This window comes from Colias eurytheme, chromosome 26, assembly GCF_061535395.1.
Source record: "Colias eurytheme isolate Ceu_HAF_F1 chromosome 26, ilColEury1 Martin Lab GWU primary, whole genome shotgun sequence".
Classification (NCBI taxonomy): Eukaryota; Metazoa; Arthropoda; class Insecta; order Lepidoptera; family Pieridae; genus Colias; species Colias eurytheme.
In genome coordinates, this window is record NC_143005.1 from 9,436,633 (window position 1) to 9,451,149 (window position 14,517).

General features: G+C 32.6%; 1 protein-coding gene across 2 annotated transcripts in view; it reads right to left on the bottom strand.

The window, feature by feature from the left end:
- Positions 1–239: 239 nt before the first annotated feature.
- Positions 240–14,517, bottom strand: part of LOC149897351 (neuropeptides capa receptor-like) — an 82,227-nt gene continuing 67,949 nt past the window's right edge. Inside the window, exons 5-9 of one of the 2 annotated variants that reach the window (XM_090116667.1) lie at positions 13,794–13,941; positions 4,451–4,563; positions 2,671–2,854; positions 1,053–1,165; positions 240–590 (exon numbers count right to left, since the gene is read on the bottom strand). In XM_090116667.1, the coding sequence (XP_089972793.1) occupies positions 445–590; positions 1,053–1,165; positions 2,671–2,854; positions 4,451–4,563; positions 13,794–13,941 (704 nt within the window). In that variant the 3' untranslated portion in view covers positions 240–444. Of the gene's footprint in view, positions 591–1,052; positions 1,166–2,670; positions 2,855–4,450; positions 4,564–13,781; positions 13,942–14,517 lie in introns of both variants that reach the window. The other variant, XM_090116666.1, reaches the window with a different exon arrangement.

Here is a 14,517-nt window from a genome sequence, read left to right on the forward strand (position 1 = left end):
ATGGATTACGGTCATCTGGATTTTGTGCATTTAGATTTCGTATGTCTGGAATTCATTCGTCTGGATTGTAAAACGTCGTACAAATAAAGAAATGGGCAAATGAAATTCGGAGTTGCGATTATATGGCAAACAAAACTTCGAAATTTTAAAATTCGGGGTTATGAAAAAATGTCCAAACGTTTTCTGGATTATGATATTCGGAATATTAAAATTCGAGATTAAGATAGGTAACCAATTATTTTATCTTTAACGAAATCAATCTCTACTCATTCTTACAATATTTTTATAATGTACAAGATAAATCCCAATATATGCCCAATGCACGGTATTCCCTATTTCACAATATCAAAAATTAAAAAAAAATATCTTCCATAATTTTTTTTGTCAATTTGTCAAAAATTCTAAAACCAATCTATACAAGTTATTTTTATTTTTTTACAAGTATCAATCCCCAAACCTATGTGTATGTTTGCATCCATTGTGCCGCTTCCACCGGTCTGGTTCTGTTCCGTAGTAGCTGTTCCTCCTTCCTCGGTCCGTACGAGTCCGTCTGTCGTGGCTCGCGGAACGGACGCGCACTAGTTGCGTACCTTTGAATGAATAAATAAAATTGTACATTGTGTAAATAATTTAGTGTAGTTTGTAACATTTATATTGTGCAAATAATTTAGTGTAGTATGCAGTGTACAGTATGTGTGTATGTTACAGTTAAACGCTAAACCCCGTCGATCTATAACGTGGAATAAGTGTAGTGTGTTACAGTGAAACTAGATAGAGAGAGAGAAGATAGAACGCGTTTTGGCTAGTGAGAACTAGATTTGATAAATATGTCGGCCGCCTGGCTATTAACGCCAGCTGGAAACGTAAAATTTAAGGAAAAAAAAATGACGTCGTTTTGTTGTTAAAGTATTTGCAGCGTGTGCATTGTGCATGCATTAACCTATAAATCTATTTCCGCTTAGTACAGCGAGGGTGGGACTCCATGTATAGTACCTACACATAAATTTATTAAATATCTATAAATATACAAACCATTTAATTTTATTTCTTACCCTCCGAATTGTGATTAATCATAGTCTCTCTGACACTAGAAGTGTCCCGCAGTCTGCTCGCGCGGCGCCGCGCGCGTCGGCAGCACAGCGTCTCTTTGAACGCTATGCGGTATCTATGGGGAAGATTTTATAAATAGTACATAATATACTTTATAAGTAGAACTTATGTCAAAAATGTTTATTTCATCTTAAACATCATAATTATCATACACATCAAGCCCATTATGGGTGGTATCTATATCCGTACGGTCAATTATTATGAAGCTATTGCATAGCTTCTATCGCGGGCCTTGAGCGCGGGGACCGAATCGAGAAATTCCGTAACGAAAAAACCTCACGCTCCTCACTCCGACGGGCACGGAGGTGTGGCTTGAAGGCATGCTATACAATAGCTTTACCGCGGCAGTCTCCGACTCTCTCCTCTAGTGCCACACGTCTTATTTTCTGTATTTTGACGATTCAAAAGCGTAAAAAAAGTTTTAGTTTATGGCCTTCCAGATGGCCTTCAATGAGAGTATCATTATTTATTCGTAAGAAATTTATAAAGAACAGAAAAAATCGATCACGAGGCGGGATTCGATCTTTCGCCGAACCGTAGCTATGCCTGTCTTCTCGTGAACGCATTTTGTTTATTCTATGTAAATGTCTCAAATATAAGCATTTCAATGCTACGGAATTAAAAATTTAATTTATATTTTCAATTAAACTTCTAGAAGCACTTCATCATAACATAGATCCTTTTACCAACGCATGTTGAGTGAGTTTATGGACGCTAAGTTTTAGCTGGGTAAGGATGAAGGACTCAATGGGGAAAACAGAGGTAAGGTTTTAGCAACAGAAGAATATTATTATGTAAGTCCATAGGTATCTACAAAGTCATATAATAATACTGCATCAAAAAGGTTTTAAGGCTGCTTGTAAAGTGCCATATTCAACGTAAAATTTTTAAACTTTTATTAGATTAAATTATAAATATTATTATGGAGAATTCGTATTACAAATCGTATCTTAGTAAACTCTTCCATCACTGTATGTATCATTAGCTTCAACAAACATTTATTAAGAATATTTCTTTCGTCAAATTAATCTTCGCTAATATGAAATGATAAGCGATTCTGAAGCTGCAGCATCATGTCATTAATCTCATTTATCATAGAATACACGAGATTAGATAAAAAGTATCATTATAATATGTTAGTACTAATCTTTAAAATGGTAGGGAATTTTAATATATGTAGGTAACTACTTATTCAAATGAACAAATTAAAAGTGTTGTATGTTTTCTTATAATTGCATGCAAGTAATTACTATGAACATACGATCAACCCGTGACGGGAAGCAGATTGATTTAAAAAAAAACAATAAGAAATTAAAGACTTTAAATTTTAACGAATTTTTAACGCAATTAATCCATACCAATATTTTCCCCAACGGTTTGAACATAGCGAGTGCAATCATTGGCATTTAAAATATTAATTTCAAAATGATACACACGTAAAATCAAAATTCAAATTCAAATTCAATTTTTTTTATATACATATATTAAATTTGAATTTGAATTTGAATTTGAATTTAAAATCAAACACAATATAATCAAACTAACACTACCAACACTTACCGATGGCTCATAATATTATACAGAATCGGGTTAACAGTAGCGGACACGTAGTAGAACACACCCGCAGCCAGGAACAGGTACTCGTTGATCGTGTGGTAGTACCTCACGCTGCTGCCGTAGATGAAGAACAGGCGTTGGAAGTGGAACGGGGCCCAGCACACGAAGAACGCTATCACTACTGCAGCTGCAGAAAGATTGTATTATTGGAATCGTAGCTTATGAACTACTGGCAAATAAATTGAAATAACATTTTATTTACAGTTCGATTCAAACTAATGGCGGATCGGAAATTCGCTGCGAATGCATGTGCGTGCAGGCACAGAACAAATAAAGGAGGTCCTTTACATGTTCTGTGCGCGCAGGTATCCGACCCATAAAGTTCCGGTAATATCTAAAATTGTTATCTGCGCATCCGATCGTTCGATGTTCCGAGCCGCCATATAGAACCGTACTGTAACAATCAGGAAAATTTCCTCTATGCAAAATCTACATTAAATCATTATAAAGAGGAAGAGTGTATTTTTGTATGTAAGCAATCATGTCTGAGACGATTTTACAAATCATGTTTTGTAAAATCGTCTCAGTGCCCACGATACAGGCTTGCCTAGTGTGGGTACTATTGGTAAACCTTTATTATAAACCTAGATAAAGCCAAATGTATGTAAAACGTGCAACATAAATACAATTGTAACTGTGTAAAACATATGGTTTTTAAATAAATATATTTCTCTTTTTTTTTTTTCAAGCAATGAATTCGATAAATTAGCTAGTAAAGAATAAGACGGTTACCCGAATAGGAGAGTTTAGAAGTTATATTTTCATTATAGTTAAATGCTTCATTGTGATACCCAACCCGATACATTTTTAATTCTAAAATCCGAAAAATCAACATTGTTACTAAGTTTGATTTTATTTATATACAAATTTACCAATCCTTTAAGTCCTACAAGCCCTTTAAGTTAGAGCTTGTCTAAAATTTCTATACCTACACTCATATACTTAACACAAATTCAAAAAATAACACTTCTGGCGTAATCGAGTTACTATAGAAATTACCAATATTTTGTTAGACTGAATAATGTTCGCTGCATGCAGCCGCAAATATGGCCCGTCAATTTTAATAGGGCATATTTATAGCTAACAATGCACCTATTAGCTTCCAGTCATAATATCAACAAAATGGGCAGTTTATTATTCAATATATGCCTGTATTCTCGACTAACATACCGATTTAATACATTGTTTATCATCTTGATTCGCATACAGAAATAGACTAACTTTTTATTGGCTACCAGTAACATAGAGGTAAACTACTATATTCTCAGACATCGATAATTCTTTATTCAATTAGTTTATTCTATCGAAAATATAGATCCTTATTAAATCAGTTGAGAAAGACTAAATTGGATTAAATTAGCATTTCTTATAAATTATAAACGTAAACAATCAACCGTATGATAAATTAGCTCTCTCATAAATACATGTTACATGCAATATTTAAGACGATGTTCAGGACAAGAATGGTAGACATTAGGTTACTACTTGCTAGAAATATATTGAAATTGTATTGAATTGTTTCGTATCTAATCGGTTGAATATATTTTATGAATGGGCTGAATTATTAATACTTTATATTATGCTTAACATATTGATTTCGTGGGAATATCGACATAAAATAATGTAAATATACAGCTTGCAGCGATATTCCTAAAGGTCCCTTATCCAAGTTCCTGAGATTACCACGTTCAAACAAACATCAGCCTTATAATAAAAAGCTTACCAAGCATCCGAATGATATTTTTCCTGGACTGCGCTTGCCTCGCCTCCCCGTGAACGCTACCATTGACTCCATTCAGTGTACCCGGACTGCCTGGGTTGTGTGTGTGAGTCGATCTACAAAAAAAAACAATTGTTATAGAATACCAATATAATATTAAAAACTTTACTAGATTAATAAAAAGATTCAGATACAAACGCTAAATTTATTTAAGACTAGCTGCGCTCCGCGGTTTCACCCGCGAGGCTCCGCTTCTGTTAGTTTTAGCGTGATGATATGTAGCCTATAGCCTTCCTCGATAAATGGGCTATCCACCACCCAAAGAATTTTTCAAATCGGACCAGTAGTTCTTGAGATTAGCGCGTTCAAACAAACAAACAGCTTTATAATATTAGTATAGATATGCTAAAGAATAGACAAAGGCAAAATAATAAATTCAGGGTCGAGCTTTCTCTATACTGTCGTAGTGTGAATAAAAATAAGAATTCTCATTATTTTTCTAAACTTTTGTATGTCCTTTTGTATCATGGTTTACGCATCAGTACACATAGCTTAGAAGAACGTGTGAGATAAGAACAAAATAAAAGACAAAAGAAAAACAACTCTCTGTATAATATGATCCCTTGACTAAAATGAAAGGCTTTTGTAAAATAAATATGATTTTTAAAAAGTTTATCGCTGACTTTTCTCTGAGGAAACTGTTTTCCAAACCGGTGGTAAATAAGTCTAGTTGAACGAATAAATTAAGTTATGATATTTATTATTACAACAAAGACCAAAATGTTGTCAAAATTATAAGTAGGTTACCTAAAGTCTACCTTTATCAGCTCACAGCACCGCATCAAAAACCAGGTTGGAAACGTGATATGTCGCACATTTCGGGACTTAGTCCTTATTTTAATTGACGAGTATTCTGGGGTTGGTATTTTTACATAAATAACGACGCTTCGTTAACGAGAAATTTGTGTAAAACCTTAATTTTAGCTACAAATTTGTTTAAAAAATATTTATAATGAATAGCAGTTGATTTAATCTATACTAATATTATAAAGCTGCAGTTGAAGCTGAAGCTGAGTTTGTTTGTTTGTTTGAACGCGCTTATCTCAGGAACTATTGGTCCGATTTGAAAAATTATTTCAGTGTTAGATAGCCCATTTATCGAGGAAGGCTATAGGCTATATATCATCACGCTAAGACCAATTGGAGCGAAGCAATGCGGGTGAAACCGCGGAGCACAGCTAGTAGTTATTTTTCATGTTAAAAATGAAAATGAATATATATTACAATAAAGCTGGTGAAGCGGTAAAGTGGGATAGAAAAATGAAAATATCTTTTCCCACGAGCCTTTTTCTCTTTAATATGGCGTACTAGTTTCCTATATATTACCTACACGTGAAATTGGAAAGAATGAACGTGCTTGGATTTGCGAATTTGCTGGCGAAGGCATAGTAATAGGTATTATGCTTTTAAATAAGTAAAATTTTGCGTAGACAAGTAACATTGTTTCAGAAATATTGAAACTAAAAGGTTGCAAGAATATTTATTAAAAACATATTCAGTTACATATTATTTTCCAAGATTTAGATTCTTGGCAACTTATATACAGTGCTTGCTCCTAGGCGTACGTTAATTAATTTGTGTTTAGTTAGTAAGTTGATTGTTGGCCATGAACATTCGTTCAAAAGCCCAGAAAAAAAATGATTGAAAAAAAAAAGATTTATATAATTTAGTTTCAATCTTAAATTTTATTTTATTTATCAAATGCCAGAATGGAGTTATTTATTCAGCACGCATTTATGGAAAGATAATATTGAAGCTGTATTATCTGTTTATTCACTGTTACACGAAACTTTCGTTTGTAAAAGCTTCTAAAGAATGTATACCTTATATTATCTTCTGTACCTACAATGTGTTTGTTCAAATCTGTTTTATAGCTGCTTTTAATAAATTTAATAATATTTTTCGTGATTATAACTCTTGTCAAATTGAACGAGCCTCACTTTGAATACAAGTCAGAAACAGAAATAAAATAAGAGTTGATTACTTTTGGAGTAAGAAGTCGGTGACCTTGTCTCTATAAATCAGTTATAAATAGCTTTTAAATTTCATCATTCATTTAGTAATAATCATAAGTACAAAATAGCGTTGAGTTGGTAATTTCAGTAAGACATTTATAGATACCTAATTCCATCGTAATTTTAGTGATCGTTAAAATAATATATATATATCTCTATTGAATACAATCTAAATCTACATCTAGGTACAATTATAATTATTTTTTAAAATTGACCATAGTGATTAATACCATTAATATCCAGACCTACTTAATTTATTGTTTGACAAATAATAATAATACATACTTTATTCCTAAAATATTTAATTTTCCACGTAAATTTGTTTGTTTGAAGTTCTATAGGAAGATTTTAATCTATACTAATATTATAAAGCTGAAGAGTTTGTTTGTTTATTTGTTTGTTTGAACGCGCTAATCTCGGGAAATACTGGTTCGATTTGAAAAATTCTTTCGGTGTTTGATAGCCCATTTATCGAGGAAGGTTAAAGGCTATATAACATCACTCTACGGCCAACAGGAGTGGAGCTACGGGGGTGAAACCGCGCGGAGCAGCTAGTTAATTATACTTATGATATACGCTATTAAGTATGTAAGTATTCACATTCACCCAAAAAGAGAAGTTTTCAAATCATCAAAACATACAATACAAACACAGGCTAAATTAAATCCGTTTAAGATTCCCAACCGATGAAAAGTATGAAAAATGGATGTACATATTAACAAAGCAAGTTTAACCGCCAATATCTCTGAAATCGTTGATTCAACCTCACTAAACCTTAGTCATAAATATTTTCAAAACAAATATAATATAAATAATGACCCTTTTAATTTATTTTGACAGAACATAATTAGATTAGCCAAAACAACACTTAAGGTGATGAATTAATTTTTCTAACATTTACGGCCCTTTTTAAACCTTCGTAATTTTTATATTATTAAAGTTGTCGTGATGAAAATTCTTGACAAGAAAGTTCAATAGTAACACAATACGTCTACCGTTTTAGAAACATGATTCCATGATATTTTCTCGATAGAAAAAAAATACAAAGTTCTCATTGTTATTTTTTTATAATCTCTGGCATCTTCAAAATAACAAACGTAAAGTTACGACTTTTTGGATATTAACTATAAAATATACAACCTATACGTCTACCGATTTAGAATTTTGAAATATGCGATGGTTTTGAAATAAACAAGAAATACTTGAAATTAGCGCGCGACTAGCCAATATAGCGAGAGCCGCCCTGTACCTTCCTACCCCGATCGCTGCACGAGTCATTCCCGCTACGGCCGTCACACGGGGAACTTGTGTCGCTCGCGCAATCGTAAAAAAGGGTGACAACACGATAAGACAAAATGAGACAAATGGGGACAATAAAGAAAATAAGAAGAAGAAACATAAAGGTTGGAGGAAAAAGAATGCTTACAATTGGAACAAATTAATGAAGTAAGTTGGTTTTATTTTAAATTTGATGATAATTGTATTATAGACGATGTTTGATATGTACCCCTGTTTTAAGTACATAACGAATGTGTAAGATATTTTCATTTATAGCATAGATAATCTTTTCAGAAATCCGGAATCCAGAAGGAAAATAAACCCACTGATTGTTCACAATGTGAACCCACTCCTTCGTAAGTACCTTTATTCAGTCAAAAATGTATGTTATCAACGTTCTACTGGTTTTATCGCATGATTCCATTTTTAGCAAAAAGCAACAAAGTGCAAAGAAATAAAAAATCATGGTGAACTTAGTGGAAGTATGGCGGACATAATATGGAACAGGAGCTCATTGGAGTAGTATTATATTTAAAAAAAATACGAAATAATTTCAAGAATTACATTTCTTAGAAGGTGATAGATAAGTATGTTGTATAAAGAATTCGATGTTGATATTTATTTCATTTATACTTACTACACCTGTGCGGGAAATTGCTTAGTAATAAAACAGGTTTATATTCATATTTACATAGTAATGTGAGTTTTCATTTCGAAAAATTTTGTGTAAGTATATTAAATTGAGTTCCTGGGTGATCTGGAAACACAATTGGGCCCGGAAGATGGCGCTGCAGTCACTCCTCCTAATGACATGAACCGATTTGGATGAATATTTGTGTGCACATTTCATTTTTGTGGGATGATTGGTTAATTCGCTTTCACATTAGCTAATATTATGTATTTTTGTTGTTAGAAAGTAAACTTAATTTAATGTTTATAATACATTATTATTGGTATAAATAAGCCAGTGTTCGTCTCACATTGCTGTACCTGCCTACCTACCTTACCAGGGCCTAACTTTGTTCTGGCTATTTTATTTTGATTATTTGTAATGAATAATTACAATTATAATAGAGTGCAAAAAATAAATACATGCGTCAATATTATATTTTGTGTTTTTTTTAAACAATTTTTTTATTTAAAAAAATATCATTCCGACCGCGGCTTTGCCCGCGTGGAATTAGGTTATATCGTGAATCCTGTTTTATCCCACAGAAGTGTTCAGTTCGGATAAAAAGTATCCTATGTGTAAATCCAGGCAATTAGCTATATTTTATCAAAATTGGTAATGTAGTCTTGACGTGATTAAGTAACAATTAACAAAAAAATATACAAATTAACATCCAAAGTTTCGCATCAGTTTTACTGTATTAGTGATATCTTCCACTCTTGACTTTGACTGAGAAGAATTAGGGTTTATAACTTCTTTCAGAAATAGTACCTTTCATTTCTGGGCATGATGTAATATCTACGTCAGCATCAAATTCTATCTAAATCAATTCAGTAGTCCGCGTTATTGAGTACCATTTCATTTTTTCAGAGTAACAATATTTTTTGTTATTTTAAAGATTATTTATAACCTGTATTATTTTGTTATATAGTAAACATTACGAAATAATAATAATTATTAATAATGTCTAAGTAGTTGTTGGAAAGAAGATTATTTGTTTATAAGCAAGAAAATAAAACCAATAAATCAACAATTGAATAAATGTATAACAATATTATAACTGTATGACGACTCCATACATGTTTGTCCCGAGTCGGCCAGCGGCAGCGCGGCGAGTTTGCAAGAATGACTTCGCGCACACCCGCGTTCGCGATAGCGAGCTATTAGACTCCGCCCGCCAAGCAGTGGATTTTTTTTTGTGTATCGTCTTAAGTGGATAACGATCCATTTAAATATTATCAAACAAATCTTTTATTAATTATAAACATTGTATATTGTATTATAATCTCCAAAAAATGTAATTGTTATCATAACAAACTTTTTATTTATAAACATACATTGTTAAAATAATATGAAGTGATTATAGATCAAAATGGTAAAAAATTAAGAAGGTTTGTATTACCTACTCAAAATTTTTACTAGATTATCACTCTTTTTTTTCATTGTCGCTTCTATCTTCTTTTTTATATGTTCTTGCTATTTTAAATATGTATCGTAGCATAGGTACCTACTGTATCTATTAAATTTTATAACCAATCGCTGTAATCTAATACGGATGGATACATATTATAGTTGTCTTTGCCCCCATAAAAGTTATTAAAAGTAGAGTCAATCCTGTTAAATGAAAATAAACGAAAAAATAATCCTACGGTTAAAAATCACATTTACGTCTTTTTTAGAATAATAACCGTAATAAAACTCTCTAAAAATCACAAAGGGTTTAATCACGGCAATATGAACGAAGCCTTACTTTTTGAACCGAGATCGTTTTAATTAACTGCCCCTTTGTCATTCAAATAGCGTTAATCGATTCATGACATTTCATTTGTTTGTCAATCCGTTTACTGGGAATTATCGAACAAATGTGCACAGGAAATATTACGTTATGGATATTAGAAAACATTGAAGTGATAATATAGTAATAGTTGAAAGTTTCCATTAATAAAATGGCGTATGGATTACGAATTTATTTTTAAACATAAGAGAGGCACCACATCAGTCTGAGCGTGATGCATTCGTTACACATTAAACAATCCAAATTCATTAGCCATAAAAAAGTAATCATGAACATCCTTTGAAATTGGTTAGGTCACAATGTCTTCAGAGACAAGTTTCGGGTAACAGGTGGTCAACCGTCGATTTAATCGTAATTACATTCGGCAGAGATAGATCGCAAACGTGTCTCAAATTGGTTTGCCAATTGAATTTGACAATTGTTTCAGACTTTCAGTCCACGTGCCTGCGTGCTAGTTACAAGCACAGTTACAAGTTTGGTGCTTTCTTAGTTTCGTCTTGCTAGTTTGTAGTTCTGAATTGAACTTGTTAAGGATTTATATTATATATATTTAGGAATTTCTTCGTTTTGAGTATAGATATATATACAAAATATTTGTGTTAGGCTAAATTTATTAATCATTATTATTAGATTTTATTATATATTTTTTTATTTGTTAACAAAAATATGTTAGCCTCCAATATCTCTATACAAATGGAATCTCTACATAAATGCTTTCTCAGTCGTAATATCAATTTGGACACAATGTAACATATTATTGCCTAAGAAACACGAAAGAATAGATACTTTAATTATCTATGATATACACAACAACACGTATAACTAACAAATTTATATATTACAAAGCCCGTCCATATTCCTCACCCTCACATCCTATTATTATGAACTCTCAACTACTTACGTTAATTTCACCTTAATAGGTTTACATCTCAATAACTTTTAATAGCACACTGTTTCAAGTCAAAATAAACGTTATCAAGGAGAACAATGGAAAATCCGTTTATGATAAACAAAAGACTGCAAATATAAACAAAGGTGCTTTTAGCATTTTGCAAACAATATGTGTAAACCCCTGATCTTCTTTATAGATACGAGACTGTATTGAGGTTTAAGTAAAATTTATGTTTAAACAATGTACGGTGTTCGTACATCACGTTGCGCGCTGTCAGCATTTTACGCGGACACGCTACATTTCAGTACATATTTCATTAGTTCGCATTCGATCACCAAAGCAATCGCGCGTACTCATTACCATTAACATTAACCATATAGAATTAAGGCAATAAAGGCATTATTGAACTTAATTCTTTTATTTAATCTGTACGGGCCCTACAACCCCGTACAAACAAAGTCTTCATAAACAGTAAACATATTTAATTAAATTTTCAAACGTTTATTAAATGACATCATAGACTTAAAATATAACTGTAACTACGACATAAAATTGTCTTCAAGTCAAGTGATTTACAGTGTTTAGAAGCTAGGTCGGGTTATTAAGGTCACGTACTTGTTATTAAGTCCAGCATTATTAATATCGTAAAACTTTATGTTGATATGACACATAGCGTATTATTGAGTCTTAATATTACAAAACGGGAAGGTCATGAGAGAAATGTGACACTTGTAAATGGCACTTTTTCCTCCCAAATTGGAAAAGAGCTCTTTATATTATGTCAAAAAGTAGCTATTGCGTACTTATATTACAAACCCACGCGAATATAAAAATAAAGTGTATTGTACAAATGGAAAAAGGATTTTATATTCTAACGACACAGTTTTAACTAGCTGCGCTCCGCGGATTCACCCGCGTGGCTCCGCTCCTGTTGGTCTTAGCGTGATGATATACTATTCATAGCCTATAGCCTTCCTAGATGAATGGGCTAGCTAACACTGAAAGAATATTTCAAATCGGACCAGTAGTTTCTGACATTAACGCGTTCAAACAAACAAACTCTTCAGCTTTATAAAATTAGTATAGATTATGCAAACTATAATGAACGAAAATTATTATGAACGTTTTAAACGTGAGACGTAAAATAAACAAAATATCATTTTCACACTCAGCCAAGTAAAGTAATGTAGTCTTAGAAGTTGATTTTAAAAATATTAAACTTTTGTCTTGTTGGTGTTTCTGAATAAATTACAATTTGCTAGCTGTTAAACTTTGCTGAACCCATTTCATTAATATTTTACCTTTGTCGTAGATGAAATCATTCGCTTTTAATGTAAATGACACCAATATTGTCCTGTTTCATCTGTTTAATATTACGATGCCTTTATCTTTAATCTAATTAAATTTTACATATATAAACAATTATATGTATATACTTTACGCTTGCAAATAAATGATTATTATTAACGTAACCTAGTCTTCCCAAAAAATAATTATTCTTTTTAGAGCAACAAAACGATTATTCCATATAATAAAAGAGGTATTTTATAACATCACACAGCATATAAATCCAATAACAACAAGCTGACTGCGACAAATTGTCGCTGTACGCACGATATTACGCGCTCTAGGCAGTGTCATTCTGAATTTAGTTTATCGTTATACTAGCTTTCCCCCGTGTTTTCAAAGAAAAAGCCGCATAGTTCCCGTTCCCATGGGATTTCCGGGATAAAACCTATCTTATGTGTTAATCCAAGTTACCCTCTATATGAGTGCTGAATTTCGTTGTAATCGGTTCAGTAGTATTTGCGTGAAAGAGTAACAAACACACACACAAATCCTCATAAAATTTCGCATATATAATATAAGTAGGATTATAGCCTTATATGTTCCACTTTCAGGTAAATTTTATATATCTAATAATTAAGGCAGTCGTGGAAATTGGAATACATAAATAACCACACGTTATACATATACATATCTATGCAGGTTTAGAAACAAAGCTGTAAGGAACACACGGTGTTTACACATTTATAACAATTAGGAGCGATTGTTCTGTCTTGTAAATAATGGTACCTGTAGGCGTATGGCTTATAGGATAAGAGAAGGAGATGTGTATTAACTTAAATTCAAGCAAATAAGAATACAAACAAACATTACGACGTATTCTTGTTCTTTATATACCTTGAAACCGTGGAAAACTATTTACTATATAAACTGTATCATTGCATTTTATACGAGTAATATATCATTTTATAAACGATTATAATAACCACACTTAAAATTATAACTTCCAAACAATCTTTCTACTTTAGTACATTTGGAACGAAGTTCCTTATCGCACGGTACGCTGGCTAAAGGGGGCTAGGCGAGCGTCACGAAAAATCCTCACGACACTTTTGCTCTCCAAGCGCTAAGTACTATAGCAAAAGTGTATTAACATTCCATCACTTATTTCATTTATCATTTAACTCCTAAATATTAATAATTTATTAAATTATACAATTTATAATACTTATTTCACAACGAAAGGTACTTCGTTCCAATCCGGTGTCTCACATGTGACACCTCAGTCATTTTTTTTTATTTCTACATTACAGCATATAACTTATGTCGATACCTACCCCATCACGTACCTAATGCGCAAGCCCATCCTCACGTACAGGCAGAGGATGATCAGGCCAGGCAAAATGAAGAAGAAGAAGCTGCTCAGTTCGCAGATGTACCAGGACGGCAGTTCCAACATCGCGCAGAACGCTGACTCCAGGGACGCGTTGCCTGATGCTGAGAAATATGTGTAACTTTATTACTTGTAGGAAAAAGGTAGCATGCAAAAGTTTTGAAGCTTCTAGAAGAATGTATTTTTATTTTTGAGCGGTGTTGGTTTTTCTGATGGTAAGCGACCATCACCACCCATGAGCATTTGTAGAGGTAGAGCGTATGAGCGAGGTATGCGTTGTCCGCTATACATATAATACGGTTACCGATGCGGTAAAAATTATTTCTTTATTAACTTTTAAGATTCACCAATATTTAATAAATTACATCGACAACAAGTACATAATATTAAAGTAGCAAATGAAAAAAGATGGACTGGAAAGGGTAAGGAAGATAATACTGGCTTACTTGCGGAAGTTTAGGCAAAGAGTAAGTAAGTAAAATTTGTTATGACGGGGTGATGTTATCGGTCGTTAATTTGATTAAAATTCAACCTTGGTGTCACAGCCGGCAATCCACTTCAACTATAAAAGCGAAAGGGTTTGTCTTTCATGTTTCGACAGATGGAGAACTTTGAAGTGTTGCTTCTATAAATACAGATATAGAGACCGAAACAAAATTGCAAAATTTTGGGGCAAATAA